Source organism: Branchiostoma floridae, chromosome 17 (genome assembly GCF_000003815.2).
Source record: "Branchiostoma floridae strain S238N-H82 chromosome 17, Bfl_VNyyK, whole genome shotgun sequence".
Classification (NCBI taxonomy): Eukaryota; Metazoa; Chordata; class Leptocardii; order Amphioxiformes; family Branchiostomatidae; genus Branchiostoma; species Branchiostoma floridae.
In genome coordinates, this window is record NC_049995.1 from 11,669,013 (window position 1) to 11,683,681 (window position 14,669).

General features: G+C 41.0%; 3 protein-coding genes across 3 annotated transcripts; all 3 read right to left on the reverse strand.

Moving 5' to 3' along the window:
• LOC118404757 (kelch repeat and BTB domain-containing protein 8-like) lies at positions 1–2,967 on the reverse strand. The gene is made up of 4 exons (XM_035804083.1): positions 2,702–2,967; positions 1,863–2,002; positions 1,510–1,710; positions 1–1,392 (listed from the first exon to the last, which is right to left on the reverse strand). Exons 1-4 carry the CDS (start codon positions 2,945–2,947, stop codon positions 531–533), a joined length of 1,449 nt encoding a protein of 482 aa, XP_035659976.1. The 5' UTR covers positions 2,948–2,967; the 3' UTR covers positions 1–530.
• Positions 2,968–4,541: 1,574 nt separating this feature from the next.
• On the reverse strand, positions 4,542–8,383 carry LOC118405059 (kelch-like protein 6). The gene is made up of 5 exons (XM_035804462.1): positions 8,129–8,383; positions 7,430–7,690; positions 6,824–6,963; positions 6,510–6,722; positions 4,542–5,877 (listed from the first exon to the last, which is right to left on the reverse strand). The coding sequence occupies exons 1-5, from the start codon at positions 8,381–8,383 to the stop codon at positions 5,040–5,042; spliced, it is 1,707 nt and encodes a 568-aa protein (XP_035660355.1). The 3' UTR covers positions 4,542–5,039.
• A 309-nt stretch (positions 8,384–8,692) lies between these two features.
• LOC118404997 (kelch-like protein 12) lies at positions 8,693–14,624 on the reverse strand. The gene is made up of 5 exons (XM_035804397.1): positions 14,367–14,624; positions 13,761–14,021; positions 12,750–12,889; positions 12,399–12,608; positions 8,693–10,532 (listed from the first exon to the last, which is right to left on the reverse strand). The coding sequence occupies exons 1-5, from the start codon at positions 14,610–14,612 to the stop codon at positions 9,668–9,670; spliced, it is 1,722 nt and encodes a 573-aa protein (XP_035660290.1). The 5' UTR covers positions 14,613–14,624; the 3' UTR covers positions 8,693–9,667.
• Between the last annotated feature and the right edge of the window lie 45 nt (positions 14,625–14,669).

Here is a 14,669-nt window from a genome sequence, read left to right on the forward strand (position 1 = left end):
CGATGAAAAATTCCATTACATTAAGGCATCACCAGTGACATATAAGCCAAGTTCGAATGAACATGAATAGATATGTGCAATACAAATGCGATTGTGGTGTTTTGTCAAGTCAAATGATCTCAGGGAATAGGGGCTATTAAAACAGATCAAATTTAAGATATGAAGTTTATTACGACATAATCACAATTGTTTTATCAAAGATCAAAGAACCCCATCAAAGTACAATATTCATTCAAACAGAATAGCACTTGACAAAAGGACGACTGTGTACCAGTAAATACCAAATGTTCAAATATTATTAAAAGCAATACATCAAAGACACAGGACATAAGTCTAGGTTACATATCTATTGGAAAGAACGTATCTTTTCTGTGAAGAAATATAGTACAACACCTATCCTATTATGAAGGCATTGATCAAAAGCTGAGATCTGAACAAATGTCATGAAAAATACTGTACTCTGCACTGAACTCTATGTGTCTTCATCCTGCACATCAATTATTGCAAGCGTAAGAAGCGATGTTTTAGCATCACTTCAGATATGGTAGATACATACGTGCTACCTGGCAATGGTGACCATACGCATAATATTTCTTATCTGGCAGAGTGGCCTTCAAGTCTGTCCAGGCATCAGCAGACCTGTCATAAACATATAAGAGGTGCTCTTCTTCATCGTCATCATTTTCACATATTAACCATATGTGTAGCTGGTTATCCAGTACGAAAAGACTGGGACATTCAGTAATTTCGAGGTTTCCTGGGTTCGACCAGCTTTGCAGCTTCTGCCAGCGGTCTGACTCTGTGTCGTAAACCATAATCCAGCTGAAGTCAAAATTTGTAAAGAAAATCTCTGTTCTCATGGTGACGGCTGTGCAAACATCAAGAATGATGAAAGGTGGGGTCCGCATGATCCACTTGTCTCTGGTCAGGTCGTAGCGATGCACTTCATCACTTGTGAGGAAATAGATGTGTGAACCACATGACAATGTTACGCTATAGTATACAGTTGGGTCGAATCGAAGCTGTGAACACTCCTGCCACTGTTTTGTGTGCTGGTTGTACTTTCTCATCAGCAAGAATGGTCCGTCTTCATAAAACACAATGTAAAACAACGTCCCATCAACTTCAAAAAGCATTTGCTCACGGTGTATCAAACAACCTTCTGGTCTCTTAGATATTGAGGACACACATTCATGCTCCCATGCGTTCTTTGCATGGTTGTATTTAAACAGGGACACCTGGTCCTCATTCTCTAACTCTTTAGCTTCCAGCATGTAAATGTCGTTATCACTGGTGACTGTCATAGCTAAAAAATCAGGCAGGTCTTCAGGCTTGTACGTGCAGCTGATGTTCTTCTCTTCCCGAGGGTTCATGAAGAGGATCTCCTTGGAACTGAAGTGGGATAAAAAATACACTGTAATGTGTATTATAAGACCATATAGTATAAGACCACAAAATGACAAAAGGGTAGCTCACGATTTACAGTCAAATGAATGAATATATACTGACCCATGGCACAGCAGAATCATTTCTGTAGTCATCCCAAGCCTCGGTTTCAGATTGGAGTTCACTTTCTGTACCACATTCTTCATGACCTCAGAACTACCAGGATTCTCCTTGACCAGCGGGTTTTCCAAGATGGCTGCCCTGTCGTCTGAGGTCAGCAGGTTGAAGCGGATATGAGGGAGGATACTGGGTAGGTGATGCAGTCTGTAGGGTACAAGGTAGGGTGGTATCAGCTGCCTTTTTTTATTGTTTTTATCGACAACTCAATCAAACATATTTCACTGCCATTTATTTACATATTTCATTTCATGCTAAAACCACAATATTCACCTGTATTCTAGATTACTGACACCCACCTGTCCTCCCTACTGTGCTGCACCCATCTTACCACAGCCTCCCACACTGTTGCCTCCTCTTTAACATCAAGCTCATCGTAGCTGATGATCTCAGTCAGCTGATTCACACTCAGGCTGCAGAACTCTTCACTAGAGGCAACCTGTGGAGAGTACATTACACATACAATGGTACTGGAGTCTTAATTCTGACATAAAAGAAGCTAAACATTTACCTGGTATATGACTAGGAAAGTTGATTTAAAGTACCAATAAATACCAGCCAACAAAGATGGTTTTAAATTTTCCATGCACAATCAATGATTGGAACCAACTGCCATGCCACATTGTTCAGGTCCAGACAGATACTAGTATATAAGGCCTTCAGGGCTGGGTAAGCCATCTTGCCTTAGCCCGCTTGGCTGCCCTCGCCCCACCCCCTCCCCCTCAGTGATACCCCAGTTGTGTGCTTAGAAAGTAAACAAGAAGAAAGAAGGTATTACTAGTATTTATTTGCAAAATAAAAAATAAAAAGCAAAATGCTCTGTATCTGTATAGCAAGTGTCTCTGGCAGGTACTGTAGCAGCAGCTGTTATATATCAAACTAAACTCGTCACACCTAATTAGAACTTCTTTGCACGCACGATTAAGTGATTTCAGCGCAACTTTCTAAATATCCTACTTGTGCTCCATCTTCCCCAAAATATCACTACAAGTACCTCACTGCAAGATTCATTTTCTATGATGTCATAAATTAAGTAGGTCTCTAACCTAAATTGCAGCGTGTGTATAACATAAAGTTTCAAAATTCAATTCTTCTTAACTTAATTATTCTGTCACCCATTATAAAGACTACTAGTAACCTCAGTAAAGTGTCTGGCGATCCACTGCAGACATTGCTTCTGGACGTTTTCCACGTAGAAGACATCGGCAAACTTGTACAGGTCCACACAGGTGGAGCGCTCCACGTTCATTGCCATGTAGTTGCTGCAGGTGTCTCTCACATAGTCCAGTTGGAGGTGGTCGGCTGCCTGGTACAGGGGCTGCACTGTGTCCATGGACACATGGAGGGTTCCAGAGTAAATGTAACTCAGTATCTCCCCAAACATGCCTGCATCCAAACCCTACAAAACAATATAACATAAAATTGTTCAACGTATGCCATATATTGTATAATTATGACTGTCAATTTTTATTTCATCTACACAATCTCTACTATATAAACATAAACTAGTAGTATTATGTTTCTGATAGCAATTCTATCATAGTTCAAATAGATGCCCATAATGATGAAGTTGACCTTTAACTCTAGATACTAAAGAGGTCAGTAAGTGGGGAGGGGGGCAAAGCAAGGGACATATTGAGAGGAAGTTAAACATGTGTTGGTTTTGATACACCAAGAGTTATAAATTATTGTTTGGCGTGTTCTCTAGGATACATACATTTGAACGGTCATTGTTTCACTCTATTCTAACCACATGTTACGCTAACCCTACCTGTATAACAACCATCTTCTGACGACTTTCCGCCATGTCACTTGTAAACATGGCCCTGAAGTAGGGGCTGGCCGCGGACAGAACAAGCCGATGGCAGGGAAACCGCCGGCCCTCGACTTCAAGGACGACATCCTGCAGTACCCCATCCTTCTGTAAGTCGCCCACAGTTCCAAGAAACCCGTGCAGATAGCTTTCGTCTTGGTAGGAACGAGGATGAACTGCACTGGCGAGGGTTTCTTGGTCTACGGCAGCCATGTTGATGACGAAGAAATGACCCCAGGGTCAAAAGGGGAGGCAGACACAAATTGATTACCCACTTAATGTTGCAGTATGAGTGCCAGCATCATATGATACTGGATGATGCCTAGGTGAAGTAGGCAGCACTGCCTGTAGAGTCACCCTCCTGTCATTCCCTCGAGATGGAAGAATACCTACCATAATATGTAGACAACCGACATTGATAGCATTGAAGCGTCTGGCAGGTTCTGTTTTACGTGCTAGTTTGTTACTCCTGTCTTATGCTCCAAACATCGATTCGATACATCCATCCATCCATCCCTATCTGTATCCCACTGGTCAAGGAAGGCCTCAAGGGATTCAAAATATTTTTTGAAGCTTGAAATAAGCATGTATCATAGATACAGTTTTATAGTGGCCTGTGAATGCATGTGGTTGCCTTCGCCAGATGATTTCCCGGCCAGTTTTGACTGCACAGTAAAAGTGGAAATGTATTTTTTTGCAGTTGGTAGAAAATATTAGCTTTAGTAAGTCTTCACATATTACTAAATTCTTTGTGTCAATTATTGGTTATATTTAACCATTTTATTCAATCTTCAAGGCACTGTTCAAGTAGAACAGCATTGCGTGAATTTTCTGCTAAGGTCTTGCATTAAATTGGTCACATGTTTTGAATACATGTATTTATCTGCCAACAATCGTCATGAGTGTCTGAAAAATAGTTGTACATGTATTTTGGATAATACATCTGAAAAGTATCAACAAAATCCTATGGATACAACATAAGGAACCTATAACGATTCAGTGTGCTATGGAACAGCACTAACATAGCTTAACAATGCAGCTTCACTGAAGACTTATTGTTCTGCACTGATAACCAAAGCGTTGTTTACATGTACAATATCTATCTGTAATATCTCACTCTGGGTTTGGGTGAATTTAAAGCATCAAACAGTCTGGGACACTTGTGTACATGAACATCTGTTTAATTCCTCTTGTCTTATGAATGAATGATGAACTTTATTGCGCGACATTTACAAGGTACAATTGTAAGGCAACAATAATAAGTCAATTAATACAATGAGGTCTATAACTACATACATGTAATATTTGTATAAAGTGTATGATATTTTGCTTGGGCGCCATCTCAATTAGTTTACTGGAACTCCGAAACCACACTCACCAGACAGTTTGTGAGTGGGGTACCTAGGCTTACAATGTTTGGTAATTATTGCTGTTAGTACACATAACATTAATTCAGTCCCTTATAGAAAGATGCCCCTTATGTGTGAAAAAAAGGAAAGTTTCTATAAAACTTCTCATGAAGTTTTGTTCAATAACTATACCATTGTAGGGACAGCCAGCAAAACTGAGATCTATATGAAAAGCCTCTATTCAGTCCTGACTGTTATTCGTTATGTCCTTAATCTGCACATAAACTCTGGACAGCGTAAGAAATGTTGTGCTTTTATGTCCCGTTAAGATATGGCAGGTATATACGTGCAACTGGGCAATGCATATCGTGTGCATGATATCTCTTATTAGGTATAGAGACATTCAAGTCTTTCCAGGCATCAGCAGACCTTTCATATACATATATGTGACATTCATCTTCATCCTCCTCACCAATACAGGTTAACAATGCATGCAGCTGGTTCTCCAGTACAAAAAGACCGGGCGCACCATCTTCATCATGGTTTTCAGGGACAGGGCAGCCTTTCAGTTTCTGCCAGCTGTCTGATTCTGTGTTGTACACCATGGTTTGAGTTAAGTAATAATCTGTGCAGAAAATCTCTGTACCCATGGCAACAGCTGCACAGAATTCAGGATACACCATCGGTGGTGTCCGCCTGTACCACTTGTCCTCGCCTGGGTCGTAGCAATGCATTTCCGTGATTGACATGAAATACAGGTTTAGGCCACAGGACAATATGGCAATGTCGTCTATAGGTTTGCCAAATTGCAGCTGTGAACATTCCTGCCAATGGTTCGTATGTGGGTTGTACTTCCTCATCTGCAGCAATAGTCCGTCATCGGCAGAACAAATGCAATACAAAATCTCATCAACTGCATAAAGGTATTCAAATATCTGTCCCCTAGATGTTGATGACACACCTGCTTGTTCCCACACATTCTTTGCATGGTTGTACTTATACAGAGATAGCTGATCCACACACGATATCAGGACGTAGATATCGTTACCACTGGTGACTGTCATGTCTGTGGCGCCAGGAAATTCTTCAGGCTTGTAAGTGCAGCTAATGTACTTCCCTTTCCGGGGGTTCATGAAGAAGATCTCCTTGGAACTGGTGAGGGAAAAAAAACGGTCAACTAGCAATTCGAAGACTACATTTTCGACGAAACTGCAGGATTTTTTCGAAGGGGAGAAGAAAAATCCTCAGAAAAAAAGCAGATTGTCAAACATGCCCCTTTCACAAGATCAAAGCATTCTGTATATAAAATATTTGTTTAAGAATAAAAAAAAGATACAAAAACTTCCGAGGTAGGACATGAAACTTCATATTCTAGCGTCATAGACGGTTGAACTGCCCACTGAGCTACTCTTTTCAACACTACGTAATGGCGATTTTTTGAAAGGTACATAATGCACATTTGCAGACGTCATCAGCTGTTCTAACTTGTTGTAAGAAAGAAAATGAAAGCAGTCGGTAGGCCAGCAAAAGTAGAATGTTTCCACATTAAAAAATGGATTGGAATGTTGAACAGTGTCTTTGGCCTACTAGTAGGGATGAGGCTGAAAATAAACATGTACTGCTCAATGAAATCTTATCTTGTAGCCTCTTAAGAAACATAATCAATCATAAGTGGGAATAAGATGGATTTTATATTCATTCCAGGACAACGAAAAAATGCAATTACATTGGGCAAGGACTGTTTACATCTCACAAAGCCAAACAAATAAGAAATATATACGAACAGCCCCTTGGTCGGATCCAACAGCAGAGCCATTTCTGTGAACATCCCAAACCTCGGCTTCGGGTCGGGGTTCCCTTTCTGTACCACATTCCTGATGACCTCAGAACTCCCAGGATCCTCCTTGACCAGCGGGTGTTCCAAGATGGCTGCTTTGTCGTCTGAGGTCAGCAGGATGAAGCGGATGTGAGGGAGGAGGATGGGTAGGTGGTGCAGTCTGAAGGGTACAGGGTAGGGATGAGTGAAGGTGATTTCTTAGTAACACAGAAACTTCTTAACCAAAACCACAACATGCAATAATAGAACTTAGATACCCACCTGTCTCTCCTGCTGTGCTGTACCCATCTCACCACAGCCTCCCACACTGTTGTCTCCTCTTTAACATCCAGCTCATCGTGCCTGATGATCTCAGTCAGCTGATTCACACTCAGGCTGCAGAACTCTTCGCTGGAGGAAACCTGTAGGGACACGGAGCACATGTTCATGTAGATGAATCAAGGTATATCAGACATTTGTGTCTTGATACTGTTCTGATATACAAGAAGCTGCATATTTGAACATGTAAGTAAGTATATACAACCAAAAAGTGAGCAAAATCATCTGTATAGCAAGTATAACTGCACTTCGGTGTAACACATCTGCTTTGCTGGTACATGGTGTGGCAGTAGCTGGTTGCATCAAACTACAGAAATGTAACCTTTTTACATACACAATGTAGTTCTTTCAGCATAATTTAAGAAATGTTTTCTTTCCCAATATCTGTGCTGTGTCTACTTTCCCAAAAATATTATAAAACCTCACTGCAATCATCATTTCATATGGTATATCACATAATTTATCTCGTTCTCTGATCTCTATATCAGTATGTGTTTTATAAAGACAATTGCTATTTGCATTTTTTATTATCCCATAATGAAGACTAACCTCAGTAAAGTGTCTAGCAATCCACTGCTGACATTGCTTCTGGACAATCTCCACGGAGAAGACATCAGCAAACTTGTACAGGTCCACACAGGTGGAGCGCTCCACGTTCATAGCCATGTAGCTGCTGCAGGTGTCTCTCACATAGTCCAGTTGGAGGAGGTCGGCTGCCTGGTACAGGGGCTGCACTTTGTCCATGGAGACATGGAGGGTTCCTGAGTAGATGTAACTCAGGATATCTCCAAACATGCATGCATTCAAACCCTGCAATACAATAAAATGTACGAATGTTAAAGTTCAACCTTAACATTGCATGTACTATAGCAGGGGCCTATATCACGAATATATTTGGTTATGAAATGAAGGTCAAATTTTCATCCCATTCTGCTATTTTAGCTACATACTCTGTACTACGTCTTGCACATATAACAATACGTTAACTGTAAAACAAGATTTCCTGGTTAAAATACACGCTCTACATTATAATTTGTGACCCCAAAATTGACCTTTGACCCCTAAATACCAGAGATGTCAGTGAGTGGGGAGGGGGGCATAGCAAGGAACACATCAAAGGAAAGTTTTATATTTTGTTGGGTTTGGTAAAAATGGGTTTCCCCTATTTCACATGTTCTCTATGATACGTAGAATCCTTGAATATCCCCTGTATCACTGTATTTTAACAGAACGTCACGTCAACCCTACCTGTAAAACAACCGTCTTCTGTCGGCTTTCCGCCATGTCACTTGTAAACATGGCCCTGAAGTAGGGGCTGGCCGCCGACAGAACAAGCCGATGGCAGGAAAACCGCCGGCCCTCGACTTCAAGGACGACATCCTGCAGTGCCGCAGCCTTCTGTAAGTCACACACAGTTCCAAGAAAACCGTGTAGATAGCTCTCGTCTTGGTAGGAACGAGGACGAACCGCGCTGACGTGTGTTTCTCGGTCTGCGGTAGCCATGTTGATGATGATGGTAGGACCTCAGGTCAAAGGGACACTTACTGATTACCCACATATTGTAGCAGTAAGTACGGGGGTCGATTTTTGTCGCAAAGCTTACAGGAGAATAGCTCTAGAATGTGTTGACGGATCTGTATTGTATCGATATCGACATATGCCGTAAAACCACCCTCCTGCGTAACACACCAGTCAGGATCGCAAGGACTTTTTGTGTTTACATAGCTTAGGTAATGATGCACATTATAAATACTTATCTTTCATATCAACAGTTGATTTGTGTAATCAATTAAGAAAGATAAAAACCAAAGCTATTTGTATCCATCAGTAGATTTTTATTGTTAAAACTTGGTGCGAAAACATATATAGAAACATTAAAAAAACTGGTGCAATATAACTAAATGTGCATAACATAGCAAGTGGCTTCTTTGGCAAGAGTTAAGAACAAAGAACATATAACAAGTACTCCGTGTGATCCACATTATTCCTCACGTTGTTACAATATTCCACTAGCCAGAGATCTAGTCCCTTCCTGTGGGGGTCTGACCAGTGTGAGGTTTGCTACCTGAGCGATTTAGTTAGGCTAACGTATATGACGTATATAAAGACAAATGCAAAATTTAGCACACTACAAGTAACATTTGGAATCTAATAAAACAACTACAATAATTGTCAAAGTTTTACAATAGATATTACTGTTGTTAGACCTGAAGACACAAGATATCACTTCAGTCAGTCCCAAATTGGCCTTACGTGAAACACGATTTCCATTCCTTAAGTATCCGATAATTATAACAAAGAAGCAAAGGTCATTGTCAAAGATCAAAGTGCTGCATAAAAGTATAAAAATATCATAAGGCCTCTCATGCAGTTAGGGGATTCGGCAAAACCCGAGACCTAAACAACCTTGTCGTTGAACTTAACGGTCCAGGGAACAGTGCTGTCTAGATCATTATAATGCACATCAACGCTGAAAAGTGTGCGCGTAGACCTGAAGACACAAGACATCACTTCGGTCAGTCCCAAATTGGCCCTCACGTGAAACACGATTTCAATTCTGTAAATATCCGATAATTATAAGAAAGAAACAAAGGTCTTTGTCAAAGATCAAACTGCTACATAAATGTATAAAAGTACCATATCATAAGGCCTCTCACATAGTGGAGGCATTCGGTCAAAACCGAGAACAAATTGCCATTGAACTTAACAGTCCAGTGAACAGTCCTCTCTAGATCATTATAATGCACATCAACGCTGAAAAGTGTTCGCCAAAGAAGTAGTGTGTTTTTATGCCTTCTTAAGATATGGTAGGTATATGCGCGCCACAGGGGAACAACAACCATACGCATGATATCTCTCATTAAGCATGGGGGCATATGCGTCTTTCCAGGCATCAGCAGACCTGTCATACGCATATACCACAGGTGCGTTGAATGCACCGGTTATCAATATGTGCAGCTGGTTCTCCAAGACGAAAAGATAGGGAAGATCATCAATATCAAGGTCTTCTGCGTTTGGCAAGCATCGCAGTTTCTGCCAGCGGTCTGACTCTGTGTCGTACACCATGGCATTATCAAAGTCAACACTTGCGGCGAAAATCTCTGTTCCCATGGCGACGGCTGTAGAGAGTTCAGGTATGTCCATCGGCGGGGTCCGCTTGCTCCACTGGTCCAGGCTCGGGTTGTAGCGATGCATGTCTTCGTTTGTGAGGAAATAGATATGCGAACCACAGGACAGTGCAAGAGAAGGGTCGTCACCGACTTCAATTTCTTCGAAGTGCAGTGGTGAACACTCTAGCCACTGTTTCGTTTGCCGGTTGTACTTTTTCATCTGCACCAAAGACCGATCTTCATCGACAGGAACGTAATACAAAGTCCCATCAACTTCAAAAAGCAGTTCCTTGAAGAAACTCCACTTCTGATGCCGCTCCCTAGATATTGAGGGCACACCTGCATCTTCCCACACGTTTTTAGCAGGGTTGTACTTCAACAGGGACAGCTGAGTTTCAACCTCTGATTCTTCTTTTGTCAGGATATAGATCTCGTTATTACTGGTGACTGTCATGTGTCGAGGACGAGGAAGGTCTTCTGGGCTGTAAGTGCAGCTGGTGCACTTCCCTTCCCGAGGGTTCATGAAGAGGAGCTCAATGCCACTAGAGAAGGAAAAACACATCGGAAATTGTAAATAAAACTGGACTTGAAACTTAACCCAATTCAGACCAGGGGGTGGGGTTTGGCTTTTGAGGCCCGCGCATAACACCAGAACGGCTTACACCAGATCAATCAAACTTGGTGAGTATTCCTAAAATTTAGTTGGAAAAAATTTCACAATGTTTGAAAATTTTCCTTTTTTGTTGTTGCCATGGCAACCTTTTTTTGACAAACACTTTTGACGAAAATCGCTAATTTTGGTCCTAACAATGTATTTTACACGTTCATTTGCATATTACTGCTATTTTCTTACGTAGATTAAATTGTACATTACCTAGAATATTTTTCATACTTAATCATGCATAATTATGCTGATGTGATGACGTCACAGGCAAAAATCCAAGATGGCGGACGGTATGACCAAATCAAGAATGACTAGCTTATCATCCCAATAACTTGTAACTACCTGTTATTTTTTCATTAAAAAACGTTTAAATGAACGTTTTTATTCTTTTCGGATTGACTTTTGCAATTATGTATCGCCAAAAATGTATTTCTGAACATTCAAGGAGGTGGATATAAGATGGCGGAGCCCAACTGGTATCTTACATAGAGACTGCACTTGCTGTTGAATTTTTGTAGCATGAATTTTTCTGGGAACACCCCCTTCACACGGGTCCAGCTAATAAGGTCAAATTGATGACGTCGTAATTACGTTATATAACGTCATCGTCACGTCAATTTTTCAAATCATCAGATATTATGTCTACATTATTCTCTAAAAATTTGGTGGCCATAGATGATAATTACCTTTGCCAGAATGGCTAAGGTTATGTTTTGGGCGTGTTTGTGTGTCTGTGTGTGTGTGTGTCTGTGTGTTAACAGCATAACTCGCGAAGCGGATGGATCCTGATGATATTTGGTAGGTGGGTAGGGGTCGGGAAAACGAAGGTCAAGTTCGATAATGGGCCCCCTAGCGGCTAGTTAAGGTACTGCAGCGGAAACTCAATTTTTGATATCTCGTGTTATTTTGCATAATTCACAGCTAATTTGCATAATTAAAGGATATATTTTATAAATTCACTACATTCCATGATTGGACTTTAAAACTTGTCACATATGTAGCTGAGAAAGAAAGAAATGTCAATACATATTTATCATGCAAATGATGTCATTTGCATAATTAATGAGAAAATATGAACGTGTTGACGGATCGTCATGATATTTGGCATGTAGATAGCCTAAGTGAAGACTTATAAAATGTGATACTCATTATGCAAATTAACAGCTAATTTGCATAATTGATTAGTTGTCACATATGTAACTGAGAAAGAGGGAAGAGAGTAAGAGGTGTATTGAAAGACTTTGAAAGAGAATAAGTCAAGAATGGATCAAAGGATCGTCTTTTTTTGGTATGCTGATAGCTTAAGTAATGCTTGATACAATTTGATATCAATTAATTGTAACTTGGGATCTAATTTGCATAATCAATGCCAAAATTTTATAAACCAGCTCCAAGCATATAATTATAAAGAAAATGAAACGAGTAACGCATTTGTCTACAGACACCATTCTACATAACAAACCTGGTTTATTTGGCAAAGGTATGCGTTCGTGGAACTCTAGTTCATTTTAAAGTTATATGAGTCAGCCCCCCTCCCGGTCGAGGGATAACCAAAAAGCCCGGTCTGAATAGGGTTAAATCTTTTTTGTAATGATGAGGCTAAAATCACAGCATGCACTGTTCTATGAAATATCTCAAGAAATGGCCTTGAATATATGTAGTCCTGAATTAGATACATTGTATATTCAATGCTTACAGGACAATTAAACGTGGAATAATATTGTAAAAATAAGTAAAAACCAACTCTCCGGTCCAATTGTACAGCACGGCAACTTCTGTATACATCCCAAGCCTCGGCCTCAGGTTTGGGTTCCCTTTCTCTGTCACCTTTCTGATGACCCCAGAACTCTTACGATTCTTCTTGACCAGGGGGTGTTCCAAGATGGCTGCCGTGTCGTCTGAGGTCAGCAGGTTGAAGCGGATGTGAGGGAGGATGCTGGGTAGGTGGCGCAGTCTGTAGGGTACAGGGTAGGGGTGGGTCCAGCTGACTTCTTAGCAACACAGCAGTTTTAGTCAATCATGTTCGATCATTATACATTTAGTTGTTTATTGCACATTAAACCAAAGTATGCAACTATAGATCACTGACACCCACCTGTCTTTCCTGCTGTGCTGCACCCATCTCACCACAGCCTCCCACACTGTTGTCTCCTCTTTAACATCCAGCTCATCGTGGCTGATGATATTTGATAGCTCATTCACACTTAGGCTGCAGAACTCCTCGCTCGAGGCAACCTGTAGAGGCACGGAATACACAACGTGTGTGAATTAATATTGTTCGAACATACAAGAATAAACATGTGTGTATGGCAACTTGTGTACGCTGTTCAAAAATACAACCAAATACTTTGTATCGGTACCTGTACAGCTAGTACAACCACACATCGGCATAACACACAAGCTTCTCAAGCACGCAGCAAAGCAGCAGTTTGTTACATCACACTCAATGACTTGTCAGACATAATCTTTGCACATCAAAATGCTCTTAAATGTAGTATAACATTTTCCTAAGTGTCCTGTTTAGGGCAGGGTACTGGTACACTGGTGTACCGGTACAAAACCTTTTTTTCTTTTTTGACTGGTCCAGAAAAAACAGACCTGAAAAAATTTGGTTGACCAGATGTTGGCCCTATCGGAAAATGTACAAATCATGACTTCACACGTTTTGGGGCTTACCGGTCAATAAAAATAATAAGAGCAAAGTAGAGTCTTTGGTCATTTCTACGAAGTCTTACAGTCAATATTACAGAGACAGTTAGCCTTGTAAAATTTTAAAACGCCAGTTGGAGTTGAATGCTCCACAAAACAGATTTTTTTTTTGCGAAATGGACCATCATTTTGAGTATCATCCATTCACATGTTCTCACATACTAAATCAGGTCCAGGTTCAGGCCTAGGTCCAAACTTGGACTTGATCCTCTGGACCTGAACCGGACTTGGACCTGTATTTTCTATACCGGTACCCAGCCTTAGTCTTTTTTCAAAGACACTTTGTTATGCTGGGCAATTTTCCATAAATAATACAAATCTTCACTTCCAACTTTAAATCACATAATTTCTGTAGTTCTATGATGCCAATTGCTATTAACCCGGTATGAAGACTAACCTCAGTAAAGTGACTGGCCTTCCACTTCAGACAACTCTTCGTGACAATGTCCACTGAGAAGACATCAGCAAACTTGTACAGGTCCACACAGGTGGAGCTCTCCACGTTCATGGCCATATGGCTGCTACATGTGTCTCTCACATAGTCCAGCTGGAGGAGGTCGGCTGCCTGGTACAGGGGCTGCACTTTGTCCAGGGACACATGGAGGGTTCCCGAGTAGATGTAGCATAGGATTTCTCCAAAAGTGTCTATATCCAAACCCTGAAAAACAATAATGTAATAAAACAATGTGCAAACATTTAATATATCTGGGTACATGTATATATAAAGCAGGAATCAACCGCAAATACACCGCAAAGATGCGGAATAACACCACGTGTCTCCACAACTACTACAGCTTCTACTTCTCAAGTTGACCTTTAACCCCTAGAAGCGGCCAGTAGATGGGTAGGGGGGCAAAGCAATGGGCATCAAAGGACATATTTTAATATTTGGTAGTTTGGTAAACAGTTGGTTTCCTGTATTTTTCACGTTCTCTGACATAAGTACCACATTTTGACGTTCTCTTTCTCACTCTATTATAACCACACGTCACGCTAACGCTACCTGCAAAACGACCGTTTCCTTCCGACTTTCCGCCATGTCACTTGTAAACATGGCCCTGAAGTAGGGGCTGGCCGCGGACAGAACAAGCCGATGACAGGGAAACCGCCTGCCCTCGACTTCAAGGACGACATCCTGAAGTACCCCATCCTTCTGTAAGTCACCCACAGTTACAAGAAAACCGTGTAGATAGCTCTCGTCTTGGTAGGAACGAGGACGATCTGCGCTGACGTGGTCCGCGGCAGCCATGTTGATGATGATTACCGTAAGGTCAAAGGTGAGATATATGCACTGATTATCTATATA